At 35.6% G+C, this 16,413-nt stretch overlaps 1 protein-coding gene across 1 annotated transcript in view; it reads right to left on the minus strand.

Moving 5' to 3' along the window:
- Positions 1 to 2,957: 2,957 nt before the first annotated feature.
- FAM98B (family with sequence similarity 98 member B) overlaps positions 2,958 to 16,413 on the minus strand; it is a 26,477-nt gene continuing 13,021 nt past the window's right edge. Inside the window, exons 4-8 of the mRNA XM_023620253.2 lie at positions 15,734 to 15,912; positions 12,767 to 12,847; positions 12,051 to 12,167; positions 5,903 to 6,070; positions 2,958 to 3,763 (exon numbers count right to left, since the gene is read on the minus strand). Of these exons, the coding sequence (XP_023476021.1) occupies positions 3,374 to 3,763; positions 5,903 to 6,070; positions 12,051 to 12,167; positions 12,767 to 12,847; positions 15,734 to 15,912 (935 nt within the window). The 3' untranslated portion in view covers positions 2,958 to 3,373. The remainder of the gene's footprint in view (positions 3,764 to 5,902; positions 6,071 to 12,050; positions 12,168 to 12,766; positions 12,848 to 15,733; positions 15,913 to 16,413) is intronic.

Genomic DNA, 16,413 nt, shown 5'->3' on the forward strand with positions numbered 1-16,413 from the left:
TGTCTTCTGTTTCTTCTCGTTCATAAATATGTAGAAGCTTCAACTGAATTTTTACTACAATCCACAGCTGAGACCACTTCTCCATTTTGTTAATCAAACTGAGTTTTCCGAAAGGACAAGTAATTATTCAGTGTAAGTTTTTCTAAATCTGTCTATAACATAAAGTAACAGTACAGAAATATTCAACCTTTTCCCATCTTCTTGCATAATGATGTATAGTGATCCCCAAATATTAAGTCTATAAATACTTAACACTGAAGGAGACAAATCTGAGGTTGTCATTTCTCTGAGGCTTTTGTCTTTAATTCCATTGTCTATCTTAGCAAACTAGCAAGCAGAAAAGCTTTGAAGCTGTGGTAGAGGATGGTTCAACGCGGTGCACAGACCACCCAGGGCAATTCACCTGCTCTCATTATGCAGTGATTGGAGATAGCCGTGATGCTCCCTTAATCCTCAGCCAGCTTTTGTTTAACCAGACCCATGAAGAAAGGGGAAAAATTCCACTCACTCAGTTTCCACTGTGGTACATTTGGATGTGGGTCTGTTTATCATTTTGGCAATCCATAATACTTCAGAGAAAATAATGAAGTCGCATTGCTAATCTGACCCTGAAGGAGAGGTTAAACTGCCTCCCCTCCTCCACCCCCAGTATGTCTGCCCTGTGCTCCTTACAAGGTATAGGTAGTTTCAATGCTCAAGACATTCTCTGGTCACAAATCTTTTTTGGGTTATCATACTTTCTTTTGAAACAAATACAGGTAATTAAATGTTTTTGTTTTAAAATGTCTTTTCTGTTTCATACGGCAAGGTTTCCCTGATCTGCAGAATACAAGGGACTAGGTTCAAAGAAAACGCTGGATCCCTTCTTTCACTGAGAGCTTATGTGCAATGCTGTGGTGATTATGTACAGACAGGGCTTATGTCCTATAGGGCCAGATGAGAGGTCAATTACTTCTTTAATCCGGAAACTCCCAGTAAGGTCATGTCTCTAGGTGTTATGAAATACTACAGGCTAGACCAAGGCAAGGAGAAGAAAACAGGGAAGGAAAAATGAGGTATTAGAAAAAAATGAAATTGAGAACCAGGCAGGAGAAGAATGAAGAGGAGGCAGAGAAAAAGGTGTTAGACTTTAGGAAGCAGTGAAGTGCCATTCATTATACTCTACATTTGTACTGCATTCAATTTATAAAACATTTTCACATTATGACCTTTCACATTAAGGCCCCAAAGTGCCTTACTGCTATTCTAGATATTGCTCAGCACACTCTTCTACAAAAGAAATCTTTACTGAATAAAGATTATCATGAAAATCCTACTTTACAGGAAAGAATAAGATATTAGGGGCTAGACCACTCAGCTTTTCATTCAAATGAAGTTCATGAGAATGTGTAAATAGGAGCAATTCCAGCTCCAACATGATTCCAGGAGCAAGTGCTAAACTTGGCTAAGATTTACAGTGAGTGCAGTGGATGACCCAATAGCACTCCCAGGAAGGTACACAGAAAGCTTACGGAAACTGATAAACTAATGTTTCTGCCATTATTTGCCATAAACCTTTAGTGATAAAAGTAGTTGTAAACCCCTTCTGTATCAGCAACCAAAGCTCCTGGAAAGAAATAGAGCAGAAAAGCAAAGCTTTTAAATGCACATTTTCTGTTTTAACTAATAACTCTTGAAATATTTCACTCCAGTGGTCTTTGCCTATATATTTTTAAAAATTATTTATTTTTCAGAGTCCAAGGCTACTGATAAAAGTGTTTTCTTAATTATGGAAAGCCTTTTTCACAAATGAAATTAAGTCTCTTCATTAAATATAAACACATAAAAAAAAATCTAAGTTTACAAATAACCAAAAAAATTTGCTTTCCTCTCCTGAACAAATTTCCTTGAAGGGTTAGCTTAACAATACATGGCCAAGACTGCAGTATACACAATATTTAAAGTTTCAACATTATTTTAGATTTCACCATGGGGTTTACTGTAAAACAAAACAAAACAACAAACTGCCAAATATCAAATACCATTTGTCCACTGGTACTCAGCTTTCTATCTGTTGAGCTGATTAGATCACAAAAAGTTGTTATCCGCAGGTGTTGACCAGAAGCCTACAGCAGGATATGATTTTACAGTGGCATTGAAAAAATTGTGTGGCTATTTCCTTTTCTCTCACCATCTACACTAAGAGAAAAATGCATTACTTGGCCCACCTCTTAAACCATTCTCAATAGGTCCTTTATAAATTCTCAACAAATTGCACTTGCACGTAGGTCTTTATGAAACATAACAAGAAGGGTGCAAGTGCCGCATTCCTCATTTGACAAATGAGGACAAATCACACCTTGAGAACTAAGGTCATTTCAGTCCACAGCAGCCCTAAGCCAGTGCTATGATTCGAGTTCACAACTCTCGATCCCCACGCCTTTGACTAGTCCACCCACAAAACCAGACACAGCCATCCCCTAACCCTGTGTTTCCCACCCCTGGCTGTGAATCCGAATCACCAAGGGATGCCTCATACCTACCTCTGATCTACTGAAACTAGAAGTTATTGCCCTAATCCTACCTAATGCAGCTCAACCTGCCTTTTAATATGCAGATATCTAAAGTGATGGCACAAATGATGAAGAAACGACTTTATAGGAATGTTTTTCACACCATCATGTAAAATTACTATGTCTTTGTCCCTTTAGAGAAATTCTGACCCAAATCTTTAACTTTGCTTTGTCAAGTCAAACAAAATCATGGATTTTGAATCCAATTGGAAAATAAATCAAATATGCATGCAGAACAGCAGACCTGGGCTTCAATTAATAGAACTTTAACAGAAACCTGACCAGAGGCATTGCCTCCTGTAAAAGAAAAAACAAATCATGACAACTACCTATTGAAAACAACTGTCAGTTCCTTTCGCTATTTTGTAAAGTAGAATTAACAAATACAAAACACAGCCACAGGAATACAGATAAGGCAACAGTCTATATTCCTTTTCATTACAAGTGGGGTCATTTATGGGTCTCAAACCTGAATAAAATACAGGTAACAATCTAAATTCAATAATGACAATAAAATACTTTCCATTTTCCAAGTCTCATGGTAATAAATATTTACATTCTTAAAAATAATTTTTGATCTTTGTTTTTTTTAAAAAGACATAACATGCTCAAGGATACAGAGAATATGGAAAAAATCATCACTTTGTTTAAGAGATCAAATGGTAGTATAAAACAATGCTCTTACATATTAACCAGTTAAAGAATGTTATCATCAGAGTCTAATGTGTTTACTTCAAAGATGACATTCAAGTATGTTATTTAGAACACTATGCCTAATGTATCTATCAAGAAGTAAGCACTGCTATCGAATTTTTCTAGTTTTAATATCTTCTATATCCACCACCACCTCCTCCATATGGATCTCCGTACCCTCTTCCACCATAGCCCCCTCTTCCACCATAGCCCCCTCCTCTTCCACCGTAATCTCCCCTCCCACCATAATCTCCCCTGCCTTGGAAACCTCCTCTACCACCACCTCCCCCACTTCCTCCCCACCCTCCACCCCCTCCCCCACCACCTCCCCAACCCCCTCCACCTCCCCAGCCACCTCTTCCACCCCCACCACCTCCTCTACCACCACCTCCACCTCCACCGCCCCAACCACCCCGTCCACCGCCTTCTTGTCTCTTTTGCCAAGGGGGCATTTCCGGGGGTGGTGGTTCAATTTCATTTGGTCGTCCTCCCCTGTCGGGCACCCTTCCCATCAGCACCTGCGTGAAGAAACACTTTCTTTCAGTTTCTAATATTTTAAAAGTAAAAACTTACATAAAGGATTCAAGTGATATTGAAGTTATTGTTCTAATAAAGGAACAGAAGCCAAATATTTAAGGACATGAAAGTATCAGACATGGCAGTATGAATTAATATTGAAAATATGTGATGTATGACAAATTCCTCAGCATTTGGTATTATTTTTACACAATCTGAGGGAATATTTCTGAAACTTAAGAGTTTGTTGATTTTCTCTTGTATAAATGTGTTTAGCAAATTCTGTAACAAATGTAGTATCTATCACACTTAAGAAATTTTTTCAGCAAAATACTTTGAATATGCATAAACTGCATACTCTACATTAATTAACTTCATATCCATTTATATAACAACTCTGGGCTTCCCAGTGCCATTGATTTCTTAATGAATTATCCAATAAAAGAATGTATTTCTGAGCACATTTTATTTCAATAAAGTATGAGGTATATATGATAACGTGGATATGAGGTCAGAGATGAATATAATGATTATAATCCAAGGTATCATGGCAAAGATATACAAGGATTCTCAACAAACAATTCCTTTCTTACGAGAAATTTAAGCTCACCAACTTTCAATGAAACTAGTCACTACACTATTACAAAGAAAAAAAAGACCTGATAAATTTATTTAACCATGCTTTACAATATTTGAAGCATAAACCAAGGAAGAGTTTGGTTTAGGTCCCTAACCTTCTATAGAAAGGAGCTTCTTTATGCGCCCATGAAGAGAGAAAGACAGATAGCGGTGAGGAGGGTGTCCTTCACCCACTAAAGCCAAGGGGAAGCCAACAGCTCCTGGCTAGTCTCTTTCAGGAAAGAAGTTAAACAGTAGCTGCCTCAACTAAAATGACCTACGAATCACTTGGGTTCTACTTTCACTGATCCTCTATGTTTTAGTAATTTGTCATAAATAAAATATAAAAAGCACAACATGCTCACTGTGGGGCAAGGTTCAAAGTATACATACATTCTTTGAAAGTCAGCAATAATGTCCTAATTATCAAATCCAAAAATTAGCTTGTCCTGGTTGTTATTCGCACTGATCTCTCTACCAAATATCTTATGCTGGTGGGTATACGGGGATGGTGCTCCAGGAAGTGATCATAAGATTGCCCTCAAATAATTAGACTATAAATTATAAACTCAGAAAAGAGATGGGCAATGTCACTTAAAGGAGAACTCTCGATCCGGCAAGACCAGATTATAACTTGATGCAAGATATTAAGTAACATATTTAAAGACAGAGCACCTTCAGACGACAGAGGAGGTTGATCTAAAATGAAAGCGAAGAGGCACAAACACTAGTGCTTAACTTAGCAATAATTAGTCAATTGCCTTTAAATACAACCATCTCTCTGGCAAAGTGTGCTGTATCAAGGATGCCTTTCTAACTATAGTGAGTGAGAAACGAGGTTTTAAAATTACTCAAATCCCGTATTGCTGATTTTTTGCTCTTCTGTAATCAAGTTCGCCTTAAAGTACATCATCCAAATGGAGAATACATGCTATTCAAGCTGACATTACTATTCTAGATTATTGTTGTTGCTACTGTTACAAAGTGAACAATTCAGACTCTGAGTTTCAGACCACTATCAGAGAAATGCATCTAGACTCTGAATCAGGAAACAGAACCTCCAAGAGATTCAGTAACTTCCCCAAGGTGATTCCTCTAAAAGCAAACAACAGAGCTAGGATGTGAACCCAGATTTGTATGACTCCAGAGCACGTACTCTTCCCTTTACACCAAGGATATAAGCAATCTGTCAGTACCTGAAAAGATTCTTACAGACTTTTCCTGACAAAAAATGATTACATTCGTGGAAAGAAGGCAAATTAGTTCTTGCTAAAGCTATTAATAAAATAAATTCTTAATTCCCCTAATTCAGATAAAACTTCAGTTCCATTTATGAATACAGAAATTCAAATGGACACGTACACACAACAGTGAACTAAGCCTAGAGCAACTGAAGCCCCTCCACCACACCCCTTTTCTAGGAGTTTAACCAGGATGTAAAAGAAAAATGGATTAAAATCTGTAAAAACATCAAACGAGGATATTATAAATTCATTCTCCACTGTCCTGAAAGAAGAACCAACCTTATTAATGGCACATGCCGTCTTCTCCCGGCTGGTGCCACTACTTGTCCTAATGATCTTGGACAGATCTTCACGAGCAGCAAGTAGATGTGCCAATGTAATTGTTGTCTTCGGTGACAAAGCATAACGCTTAGGCTGGTAAATTCTTGCTATGTCGTCTGTTTTTACCTAAATAACAAAGATTAGGGGAAAAAAGGAAAAGAACATTTCAATGAAAGAGCAATGACAATCAGAATCATCAGAAAGAAAAAAAAAGGAGATAATGCACAAGAAATAGAAAAGAGGAAAACATTCAAATATCTGATAATTTGTAGGCAGAATGAAAAAACCAGACCAACAGATGCTAAAAGAATACATAACTATCAGTAACAACTCATTTAAAAAGTAACACAAGAAAGATTCCACTCATATTAACACAAAACAAAAGAACTAAAAATAGCTTTACCAAAAGCACATACAGGACCTTGAAGAAGAAAACATTAGTAAATCTCATCTTACAAAAACAAAAGGAAAACTTGAATAAACGGAGAGAAATACCAAGTTTCTGGATGGGAACATTGAGTATTGTCAGTTTTCCCCCAAATTAACTTAGAGGTTTACTGTAATCCTATTGGGATGGTTTTTGAGAGGATGGAAAAAAAAAGATCTAAAGTTAATCCAGACACTAAATAGGTAAGCATGACTCAAAGAATTTTAAAAAGAAGAGTTCTACTAGATACTAATATACAATATGAAATTATTTCATTGTCGTAACAGCTAACATTCAGTGAGTACTTTTTAAATGTGCCAAGATACTGTTCACTTAGTCACTATTTCTTTAATCATCAAAACATCCTTTTAGAGTGGTTCTTTTTATTATCCCCTTTTGCAGACAGAAAAAAAGTGAGGCTTAAAAAGCTTAAATAGTTTCCCCAAAATACAGCGAGAATCTCAGCTTTGCCCACTTACTAATAAAGGTCTATTTGACCCCCAAGCACAGGTGTACAGATAACAGTCTACCACCCTACCTCAGTCTAATTCAATGGAACTTGGGGGAAAAAACAGATTCATTAAACAAAATAGGTAACTGAGATTCAGAGCCTGACAAATGTATGAATGCGATAAATGACAGAGGAGGCATCAGAGGTTAGCGAGAAAAGGGATGAATTATTTTTTAAATGGTGCTGGAATGAACTGTTGGCTATTTGTAATAACAATAATAATAAGGCACACCATGTAGAACAAAGAGAATTCCAAATACAATAGAGTTCATTGTTTAAGGTTTTATTTTAAATTGAAAAACTTAACTGTATTACAAAAATTAAAGTTTCTATACATCAAAAAACATAAAAGAAAACCAAAAGACAACTGGGGAAAATATTTTCAACAAATAAAGCAACTGGCTAACTTCCTTAATATATAAAAAGCTCAATCAAAAGGAAAACAGGAAGACTCAAAGGGGGAAAAAAAAGACAAGACACAAATAGAAATTTCAAAAAAAGAGGAAACTCAAATGACTAATAAGCTTGTGAAAAAAAGTTCAACTTTACCAATAATAAAAATATACAAAATTAAAACAATTTAGTCTTTTTTAACCATCAAGTTAGCAATAAAACTGATAATATTTTAAATATTAAAGAGAAGACAAAATTTCATTTACCCTACTCATAGGAGTTTAAATTCATACAAACTTCCTAAAAAACAATTTGACCATGTGAATCTAGAGCATTGAGAGTCACAACCTTTGACACAGTAAATTTTCATTTAGTAATCACCATAAGAATATACTTTGAAATTTACAAATAAAAATTATACATAATAATATTCCTGGTGTTAGTTAATATAGGAAAAATGTATAAAAAAAGACAGTTAAGTAAATTATGGCATCACTATATGATAAAATATAATGCAGCCACAAAAAGGATGATGAAAGGAAGTAATATTACATCCAAGAACATAGACGAACCTTGAAAGCATTATGCTAAGAAGCCAGACATGAAAAGCCACATATTGTATGATTCCATGTATATGAAACGTCCAGAACAGACAAATTCAAAGAGACAGAAAGTAGATCTTAGTAGTGGTTACCAAAGAAGGGAGGTGGGGGTATTGGGAATAACTGCTAGCAGATGCGTGTTTCTTTTCCAGGTAATGGAAATGTTCTGGAATGAGATAGCGGTAATTGTTACACAATACAGTGCATACACTAAAAATGACTGAATGCTACATTTTAAGAATGGTAAATGATATCTCAAAAAATAGGAAATAAATTAAAAATTAATTTTAAAAAGAGTATTGAAATAGGGCTTTTAGAGATATGGGACAATGATCACAATATATTCAGTGAAAAAGCAAACTATAAAATTATGTTCACAGTCTTATCTCAATACTAGCAAAATAATAAAGAAAAGAAACTAGATTAACCATACTAATAAATGTGAATAATCTTTTTGAAAGCAACTCTGGAGTATGCATCAAAAGCATTAAAATCACATATATTCTTTGAACAAGAAATTCCACTTTTAGAAATATATCATAGACACAACCAAAAATTTAACTGCCAAGGATCTCATTAAAAAGTCAAAGAAAAGAACATGTCAAAACTCATTTGTTTTGGATTTCTCTGTAAATTTAAGGCCAACATTGGGAACATCCTCTAAGCTAGTATGTTAAGACACTTTTAATGCACTACTTTTAACAATTGCTTTTTATCATTCAAATTTTATCAGGTTAAACTGGAGACCCAACATGTATACAACCCCTACTAAGTTTCTGGAGGTCAGTAAAACTGGTACCTCCCACACATCTGACCTCTATTACATTTCCTGAGGTCAGCAATCATGTCATCTACTTCTTTGGTAACTCACAGCTCTTAGAGAATCTGGGCTTCTTGCATATAAGAGTCATTTCAATGACATGGATACACACACACATCTTTGGAGTTTATCCTGCTGCGCATGCAGGAGAGAAAAACAGGCTTTATCCATCTGAGAAGCTGACTAGGAATTACAGATACAGAAATCTTCTAAAAATGTTCTACACCTAATCATAGAATATTGAGATGCTCATCCAGAACCAGGTACCATCATAGCACTCGACACATATGAGGTGCTGAATAAATCTGTATTCAAAGAAAATAAATGAATGACAGTCTTCAACTCTGCCTTATAGCTATACTATTACTATGCTAAAAAATTTTTCTCTGAAATAATAACAGTTTTCACCAGCAACCCTGTTCTAATCACTCTTCAATTTTCTGTATCTGTCTGCCAGGGATCTGGAAGGAGACTCCATGTACAATACCCATGACAGAGTATTTCAAGGTAATGAGTCAGATTGAACACACTAAATTATAAAAACGTATACATATACTATAACAAAGAGAATGGAAAAGAGGGATACAGATAAGAGGGAACCAACATCTCAGAAAATGAAATCTGGAGCTGAAAAGTGAGGTCAACTCAGTCTATTTGTGGAACAGTCTATTCCTCTGACCCCTGGTGCCAGGCTGTCACTCCTTCTCCCCTGGCCAAACGAAAAAGGTGTGGAGGAAAAATGAGTTTCTTTCTTGAAAAAATTAGCAGCTAGAGGCAAGACTTCTACAGGTTGGCATTAAGAATTCCCACAGCACAACAGCCAGACCCAAAGCTTGACGTCAATAATCCTTATCAATGTCTATAGTTCCCAATCAGTTTTTCAGTGCCTTGCTCTTAACTCTGGACAACCAAGGACCACTACGCATTTGAAGAAAGCCACCACAAGAGAGACGGAGACAAAGAAAAACAAACAAATCATTACCCTGGAGAAAACAGAAAACTGAAGGCAAAAAAAATTTTTCTTAATTTTTCATCCCCATTCAAGAAGAAAGCACATCCATAAAAGAAGGGGAAAAAACAAAAAAGGAGAATTCAAAAATCAAAAAGGAATTCCTGGAACTTAAAAAATAATGGCAGAAACAAAAAGTCAATATCAAGTACAAAACAAAATTGAGGACACTTCCAAGAAAGTGAATCAAAAAGGGAAAGAGATGTAAAATGAGACAAAAAATAAAGCAACTTAAGTAGATCTATTCAAGACGTCCAATATCTGACTAACAAGAGTTTCAGAAAAAGAAAACAAAATAAAGAAAAGGGAAGAAATTAATAAAGAAAAAAATAATAAAAGGTAAGATTGTATGGATTGAAAGGCCTACCCAGTGTTTAGCACAATGAATAAAAAAAGACCCAGACCAACAAACATTGTGAGATTTCAGAACTCCAAGGATAGAGGAGCCCAAAAGCTTCCAGAAAAAAATAAAAGGTCATCCCAAAGGACAGAGAATGGCATCAGGTTTCTCAAAAGCAGCATTAAATGCTAGAAAACAACGAAGCAATGCCTCCCATATTCTTAGAGAAAAATGTTTTCACCTATAATTTTATGTTTATCCAAACGATCAATCAAATGTGACAGCAGAATAAACATATTTTCAGAATGCAAGAATTCAGAAAATCACCTCCTAAGCATTCTTTGTTAGGAAGTTATCTGTGGATTTACTATAGCAGAATGAGGGAATAAACAATGAAAGAGTAGGCCATGGGATCCAGGAAATAGTGCAGCATCCAAGGATAACCACGCAAACAGCTAAGATTGCAACTGGAAGATACAAGCTTTTGGGAGGTAAAGTATACAGAAAATGGAGGACTCATTAGAATACCTGATTTTAAAGTATATATAAAAAGAGAAAAAGAAGCAGTAGCATTTGATAGAGAAACACAATGCAAGAAAAAATCCAATGAGAAAGAAGGTGAGACATCTGGTAAACTGAATAATGGCCCCCCAATGTCTACATCCTAATCCCTGGTACCTGTGAATATGTTACCTTGCAGACGCAGATGTAATTAAGGATCTTGAAATGGAAAGGTTATTCTGGATTATCTCGCTGGGCCCAATGTAATCATAAGGATCCTTATATGAGAAAGACAGGAGTGTCAGAGACAGGAGAAGGTGATGTGACAATGGAAGCAGAGAGAAATTGTGGGAGATCCTACACTACTGGTTTTGAAAATGGAGGATGAGGTCAAGAAGCAAGGTACACAGGTGGCATCTGGAAGCTAGGAAATGCAAAGAAACAGATTCTTTCCTGAAGCATCTAGGAGGAATGTAATCCTGCCAATACCTTCATTCTAAGACTTCTGATCTCTAGACCTATAAGAGAATAAATGTATATTATTTAAGCCACTAAGTTTCTGGTAATTTGTTACAACAGCCATAGGAAACCAATACAAGACACAACATGGAGAGAGAGAGAGAATAAAGAAGAGCCAAGACGACGACCAAAACAGCCCAGCAGACAGCAGAACCCAGACAACCATCCTGGATGCTCCCGCCCAGCCCAAGCACCAGCTTACTAAAGGTGCGTAAGTGATCGCAGTGATAAAACACAGGCAGAAGAACTGTCCAGTTAATCCAAAGAATATAATAACACCTGAGAGTATCAGGCACCAGATTTACCTTCACACCTGGAACAACTACAAAACTGGACAACCCATGTGAACTAGAGATTTTGAGACACTGGACATCAAGGAGCACAGGACAGTGACCCCTGAAACAGGGGAAGCAAATAAGGTGAGCCCTATAATTATTTCAGCTTATCTAGACTATGATGCAGGGTAGGGCAGGGGATCCCAGACAAGGTCTGAGTACAGGTTAAAGGCATAAAAAGGGAATGAAGGCAAAGAGCTCTCTAGAAATGTATCTGAAGATATTCCTACTTGGGAATGCCCCATCCCTGACTGAAACACTCTCCACAGCTTTAAAACACTTGTAAGAAGACTTGTTCAGGCATGCGTATTACCTGTTCCTATTTCTATCTCCTGCTTTCTTGACCATTTGCTCACTATATCTATCTCACTGTTTCATATGATGCCCTTTCTTTTATGCACATCCTTGCATAAATCACAACATCTATGAGTTTAAAACAAATGTGAAAGATATGGGGAGAAATTAAGGTATTTGCAAACAGGGATTTATACAAGACCAGGATGATTATATAAGACTGGTAGTAGGCCTGGGCATGTGCATCAGACAGTGATATTGTGCAAATGTGACTGTTACATAGTAACAGACGAGAGAGCAGGCAGAGCTGTCACAGAGTACCACCTGCAGGACACAGATGGGAAAACAGCCTTACCTTTGCTCTATCAGACCATCCAAAAGACTGCACTGTCACATCTAATCGTTTTATCAACATCCGCCGGCGGCACTCATATTCACAGGAAAGAGCATCGTTGATTCTTTCCAATTGTTTCTAAAGAATTTGGAAACAAAAATCATAAGCTTTAGATTCATGATGCACAGAAAAGAAACTTGAAAACTATAGCCAATACTTCCTACTAATTCAAAAGATACTATACTTGATGATCATTTCCTGAACCCACGAGACTTTACAGTAAATTATTTAAATAATAAAGAGTATTTGATAGGACATTTATGATATTCAGAAGATATTAAACATATAAATTAAACTCTAAAATTGGTAGCATTTATCTCATCTTCAACCAAACGTTAATTTAAGTGAAATGTCTACTTGCTAAGTGTTTGGACGAATAAGGAATAAAAACACCAATAACTTCCCATCTTGTTGGCTTTGAGCTACTATACTTTTCAAATCACAACTATGCTAACATATTAGGGACTGTAAATACTCCTGACCAGGTATTTTTAAAATTAATAATGTGATTGAAGAAATTTTAGGACCTATTACTCTAGAGTATCAATCCATTCTAGTTCTCCAAAGTAATAAATGCATGCTATACATTGTAAAATCTAGATGTCCAGTTATAAAATTAAGTTGTATTTACTAATTTAATTACATAAAACTAATAAAAACGGGGAGGGGGGATTTACCGCCTGTTCCAGAGTCAAATCAATTTTCAGCAGTGGTTTTCCCACATGATTTTTCTGGACTTTTGAGAGAATATCTTTCACCTAAAAGTAAATATAAAAGATTGTAAAAATGTATATCCCTAATTTAAAACAACCTTATTCTTGCTTAAAATGTTGTTCTGAATGCTAGAGAATAAATAAAACATTAAGTTGAAATAATTAAAATATACCTTCACCTACCAGGAAAGAGTAACACTACAATGCAAACATCTTTTTCAAAGCGTAAGTTATATATTTATCCAAGCTATAGAACATCTTCTTTTCCAGAATAAGAAATAATGTACACAGACAACCAAAAAACTAGTCACTAAAGGTTTTACTGTAAGAATCTGTATGCTTTATGTGAAATAATTTTGGAGTTTCTTCATCAGATAGCACTGTCTTACATCTTGGTAAATTCTCAAAAAAGATGCTAAAACCTTTGAAAAGCACGTTCATTTTTCTCAATTAAAAGCTATGTCCACATTCTAATTGTAAATATTCTGGTTTTGCTCTTCAGCAAGACAACACAGGACAACAAGCCTTCTCAGTTACAGTCACCACATACCACTTCATGACTTTTGCAAAGTCTCTAATTTGAATTACTTGAAACATTTTTATTTTGGTGAACAAGATATTAGGCATTTGCTTTTGCTTTAGCAATGTTAAGGGTCATTCCAATAACAGCAATTTATCCTGAAGAAAATGACTGAGAAGTGACAGCCTAAGCTGGGCTCACCCCGCTAACTGGAGAATCCTTCATTATCTAAAGAAAATACTTAAAAACTGCAGAAAATATTTACAGTTTCTTGGTTATAAGGTAACTAGTGAAAACAACAAAGAGCAGTTCAGATTTTGAGGGGTATGAAGCTTATTTAACCTTGGGGGCACGCTAAGAAAAAGAATTAAAAATTATGAAGACAAAATTAGCTTTGAGGCTGGTGGCAGTAATGCGGAGTGACTGTGACTGGGCACAAGGCTTCTGTTGAGGGTACTGGAAATGCTGTAAAGCGAGATTTTTGATGATGATTGTACTCTGCAAACATACTAAAACTCACTGAATTATACTCTTAAAGTGGGTGAATCTTATGGCACATATATTTATCTTCAGAAAGATGTTTTTAAAAAATTAGCTTAGAAAGAACTTGTACTACTGAGAAACCCCAAAGCTTAAGCTTTATTAGCTTCACAGCAAATCTACCTCTACAACAACAACTGAAATGCTGACACGATTCTTACATATTATAAAGAATTATTAACTTATTTTCTTAAAATATACCATTTCTATGCAACTATTGTAAATACTTCCAATTTTGATTGTTATTTCATATACTAAAAGTTTTAGTTGTAACTCCTCACACAAGAGGGCCTCTGAATGCAAACTTGTAGTTTCTTACATGTAATCACATTCAGCTCCATTCTCAGAATTTCAACATCAGGTAACAGTTTTAGTAAGTTTGAGAATGACTTGTGTCAGAGAGGGAGTTAAGGCACAGACTCTGGAGGCTGACTGCCTGGGTTCGAACCTCAGGTCTACCACTACTACTTAGAAACTTGCTTGTCTAATTTATTAAATCTTTCAGTACCTCAGTTTCCTACCTCATTATAGGTGATGTGAGAATTAAATGAGTTATTACATATAAACATTTAGAATAGTAAATGCTATACGTTTGTTGTTATTATTACTATAATTACTTTTGATTTATATTTGAACAGTTTCAAGTTGGAAAATAATGATCATTTTCTTCCCCAATGGTAACAAAGTATCTTCTGGACATGTCACATGTAGAAGAAAGAAAATATGGAAATTTTTGCTTCTGATACAAAGTGAATGGAGAAGGAAGTCCTTTAGGTAAATATTTGGCCACGATGGCCACAACAATAGCTACCTTATAATTAGCCTGCCAGCATCTAACACAGGCATTACAGCCTGCTTCAAGTAGGGACAAGAGAGGTTTGAGGATATTGTTAATATTAACTAAAACCCATAAAACGGAAAAGCCTCTTTGAGATATGTGGAAGCACTGGAAGATTAGGAAAAGCTCAGAAACCTGTTTCACTTTGAAATAGTCCCAGACATTTTAGCCAACCCCAGATCATTCTTAATCCAGAGAAAAAGGGAAAAAAAACTCTGAAGAGTATCTTGTTAACTCCAGAACAATGTTTTTGACCTGGGATTCAAACATTTATTTTTTGGTTTGCAAATTCTACCAAAAACAGTTTTTAATATTGTCTTTTCATCTTAATGATATTCAAATTTTCTTACTTCATTCAGATAAATCTTATTTTTCAGTTCATAAACTATCAATGCAAAAGAGAACTTTATTCAAGGATTTAGTTTAAAGCAGCATGTCTAAAAGTGGAGTTTTAGCACCTATTCTTGAGAGTGAGAATTTTCTTTTCCTTTAAAATGAATCCTGTATTATTCCTCTAGAGGACTCCTACAAATCCTAGGAACTAGGCCAGAATTTGGTCTGCAAGAGTGGCATTCTCTCACATTCACTATACAATGAATACTTATCCACCAGAAATTGTGCTTGCTCACTGCTGAAGACAACCATATTGCAATTCTATTAACAACATCCACTGAAAAAAATTTTAGTTTGCCTTTGACTCTCTAGGATAACTCTATTTCTTTCATTATACTGTAATCCAACCTTGTTTAGGAAAGAGATCCTTAAATTTGCAAAGTGTTTCTATCACGGCAAACTCTTGCAAAGCCTAAGGGCACTCACTCATTAAGATCGGCTTCCTGAATATTAGCTATAGTCAAGTCAGCCCACATACATATTAACTCCAAATGCAAAATTTAGTTTACATGAAGATAAGCTTCTTGAAATTGAATGTAAATCTTACACTTAAAGGAAATATTTTCATTTTTAATACAATATTTACATGTCAGCATTTAGTGGAATTTTTGGGAAATGAAAAATAAAACAAATACAATACCTTTGATTCCACTTGGTTTAGCATAAGCGGAATGTCAGAAGTCGTTGACTTGGGTACACCAAGGGTATCACAGATAGCTTGAACTTCCTGATATATTTCACTATTTTTATCTAATTGAGAATTTTTACATTTCTTGTTCTGTAATATCTGTAAAGCTTGAAGTTCTGTACTTAAAAATACTATAATAAAAAAAGAAAAAGAAATAATGTTAAAATGTACAAGGAACTCCTTAAAAAAATCTCACTTCTGGGTATATATCCAAAGGAAATGAAATCAGGATTTCAAAGAGATCTGCACTAGCATGTTCACCACAGTATTGTTCACAACAGCCAAGTTATGGAAACAACCTAAGTGTCCTTTGACAGATGAATGGATAAAGAAAATGTGGTACATACATACAATGGAATATCATTCATCCTTAAAAAAGAAGGAAATCTAGCCATGTGCTACAACATGGATGAAGCTGGAGGACACTGTGCAAACTGAAATAAGCCAGACACAGATGGACAAATACTACACAACATCACTTTTACAAGGAATCTAAAATAGCCAAACTCATGCAGAAGCTAGAGGTGGTTGGCAGGGTCTCGGGAGAGGGGCAAACAGGGAGTTACAAGCCACAGAGTTTCAGTTATACAAGATGAATAAGTCCTAGAGATCCACTTTAAAGCACAGCACCT

The sequence above is a fragment of the Equus caballus genome, chromosome 1 (genome assembly GCF_041296265.1).
Source record: "Equus caballus isolate H_3958 breed thoroughbred chromosome 1, TB-T2T, whole genome shotgun sequence".
Lineage (NCBI taxonomy): Eukaryota > Metazoa > Chordata > Mammalia > Perissodactyla > Equidae > Equus > Equus caballus.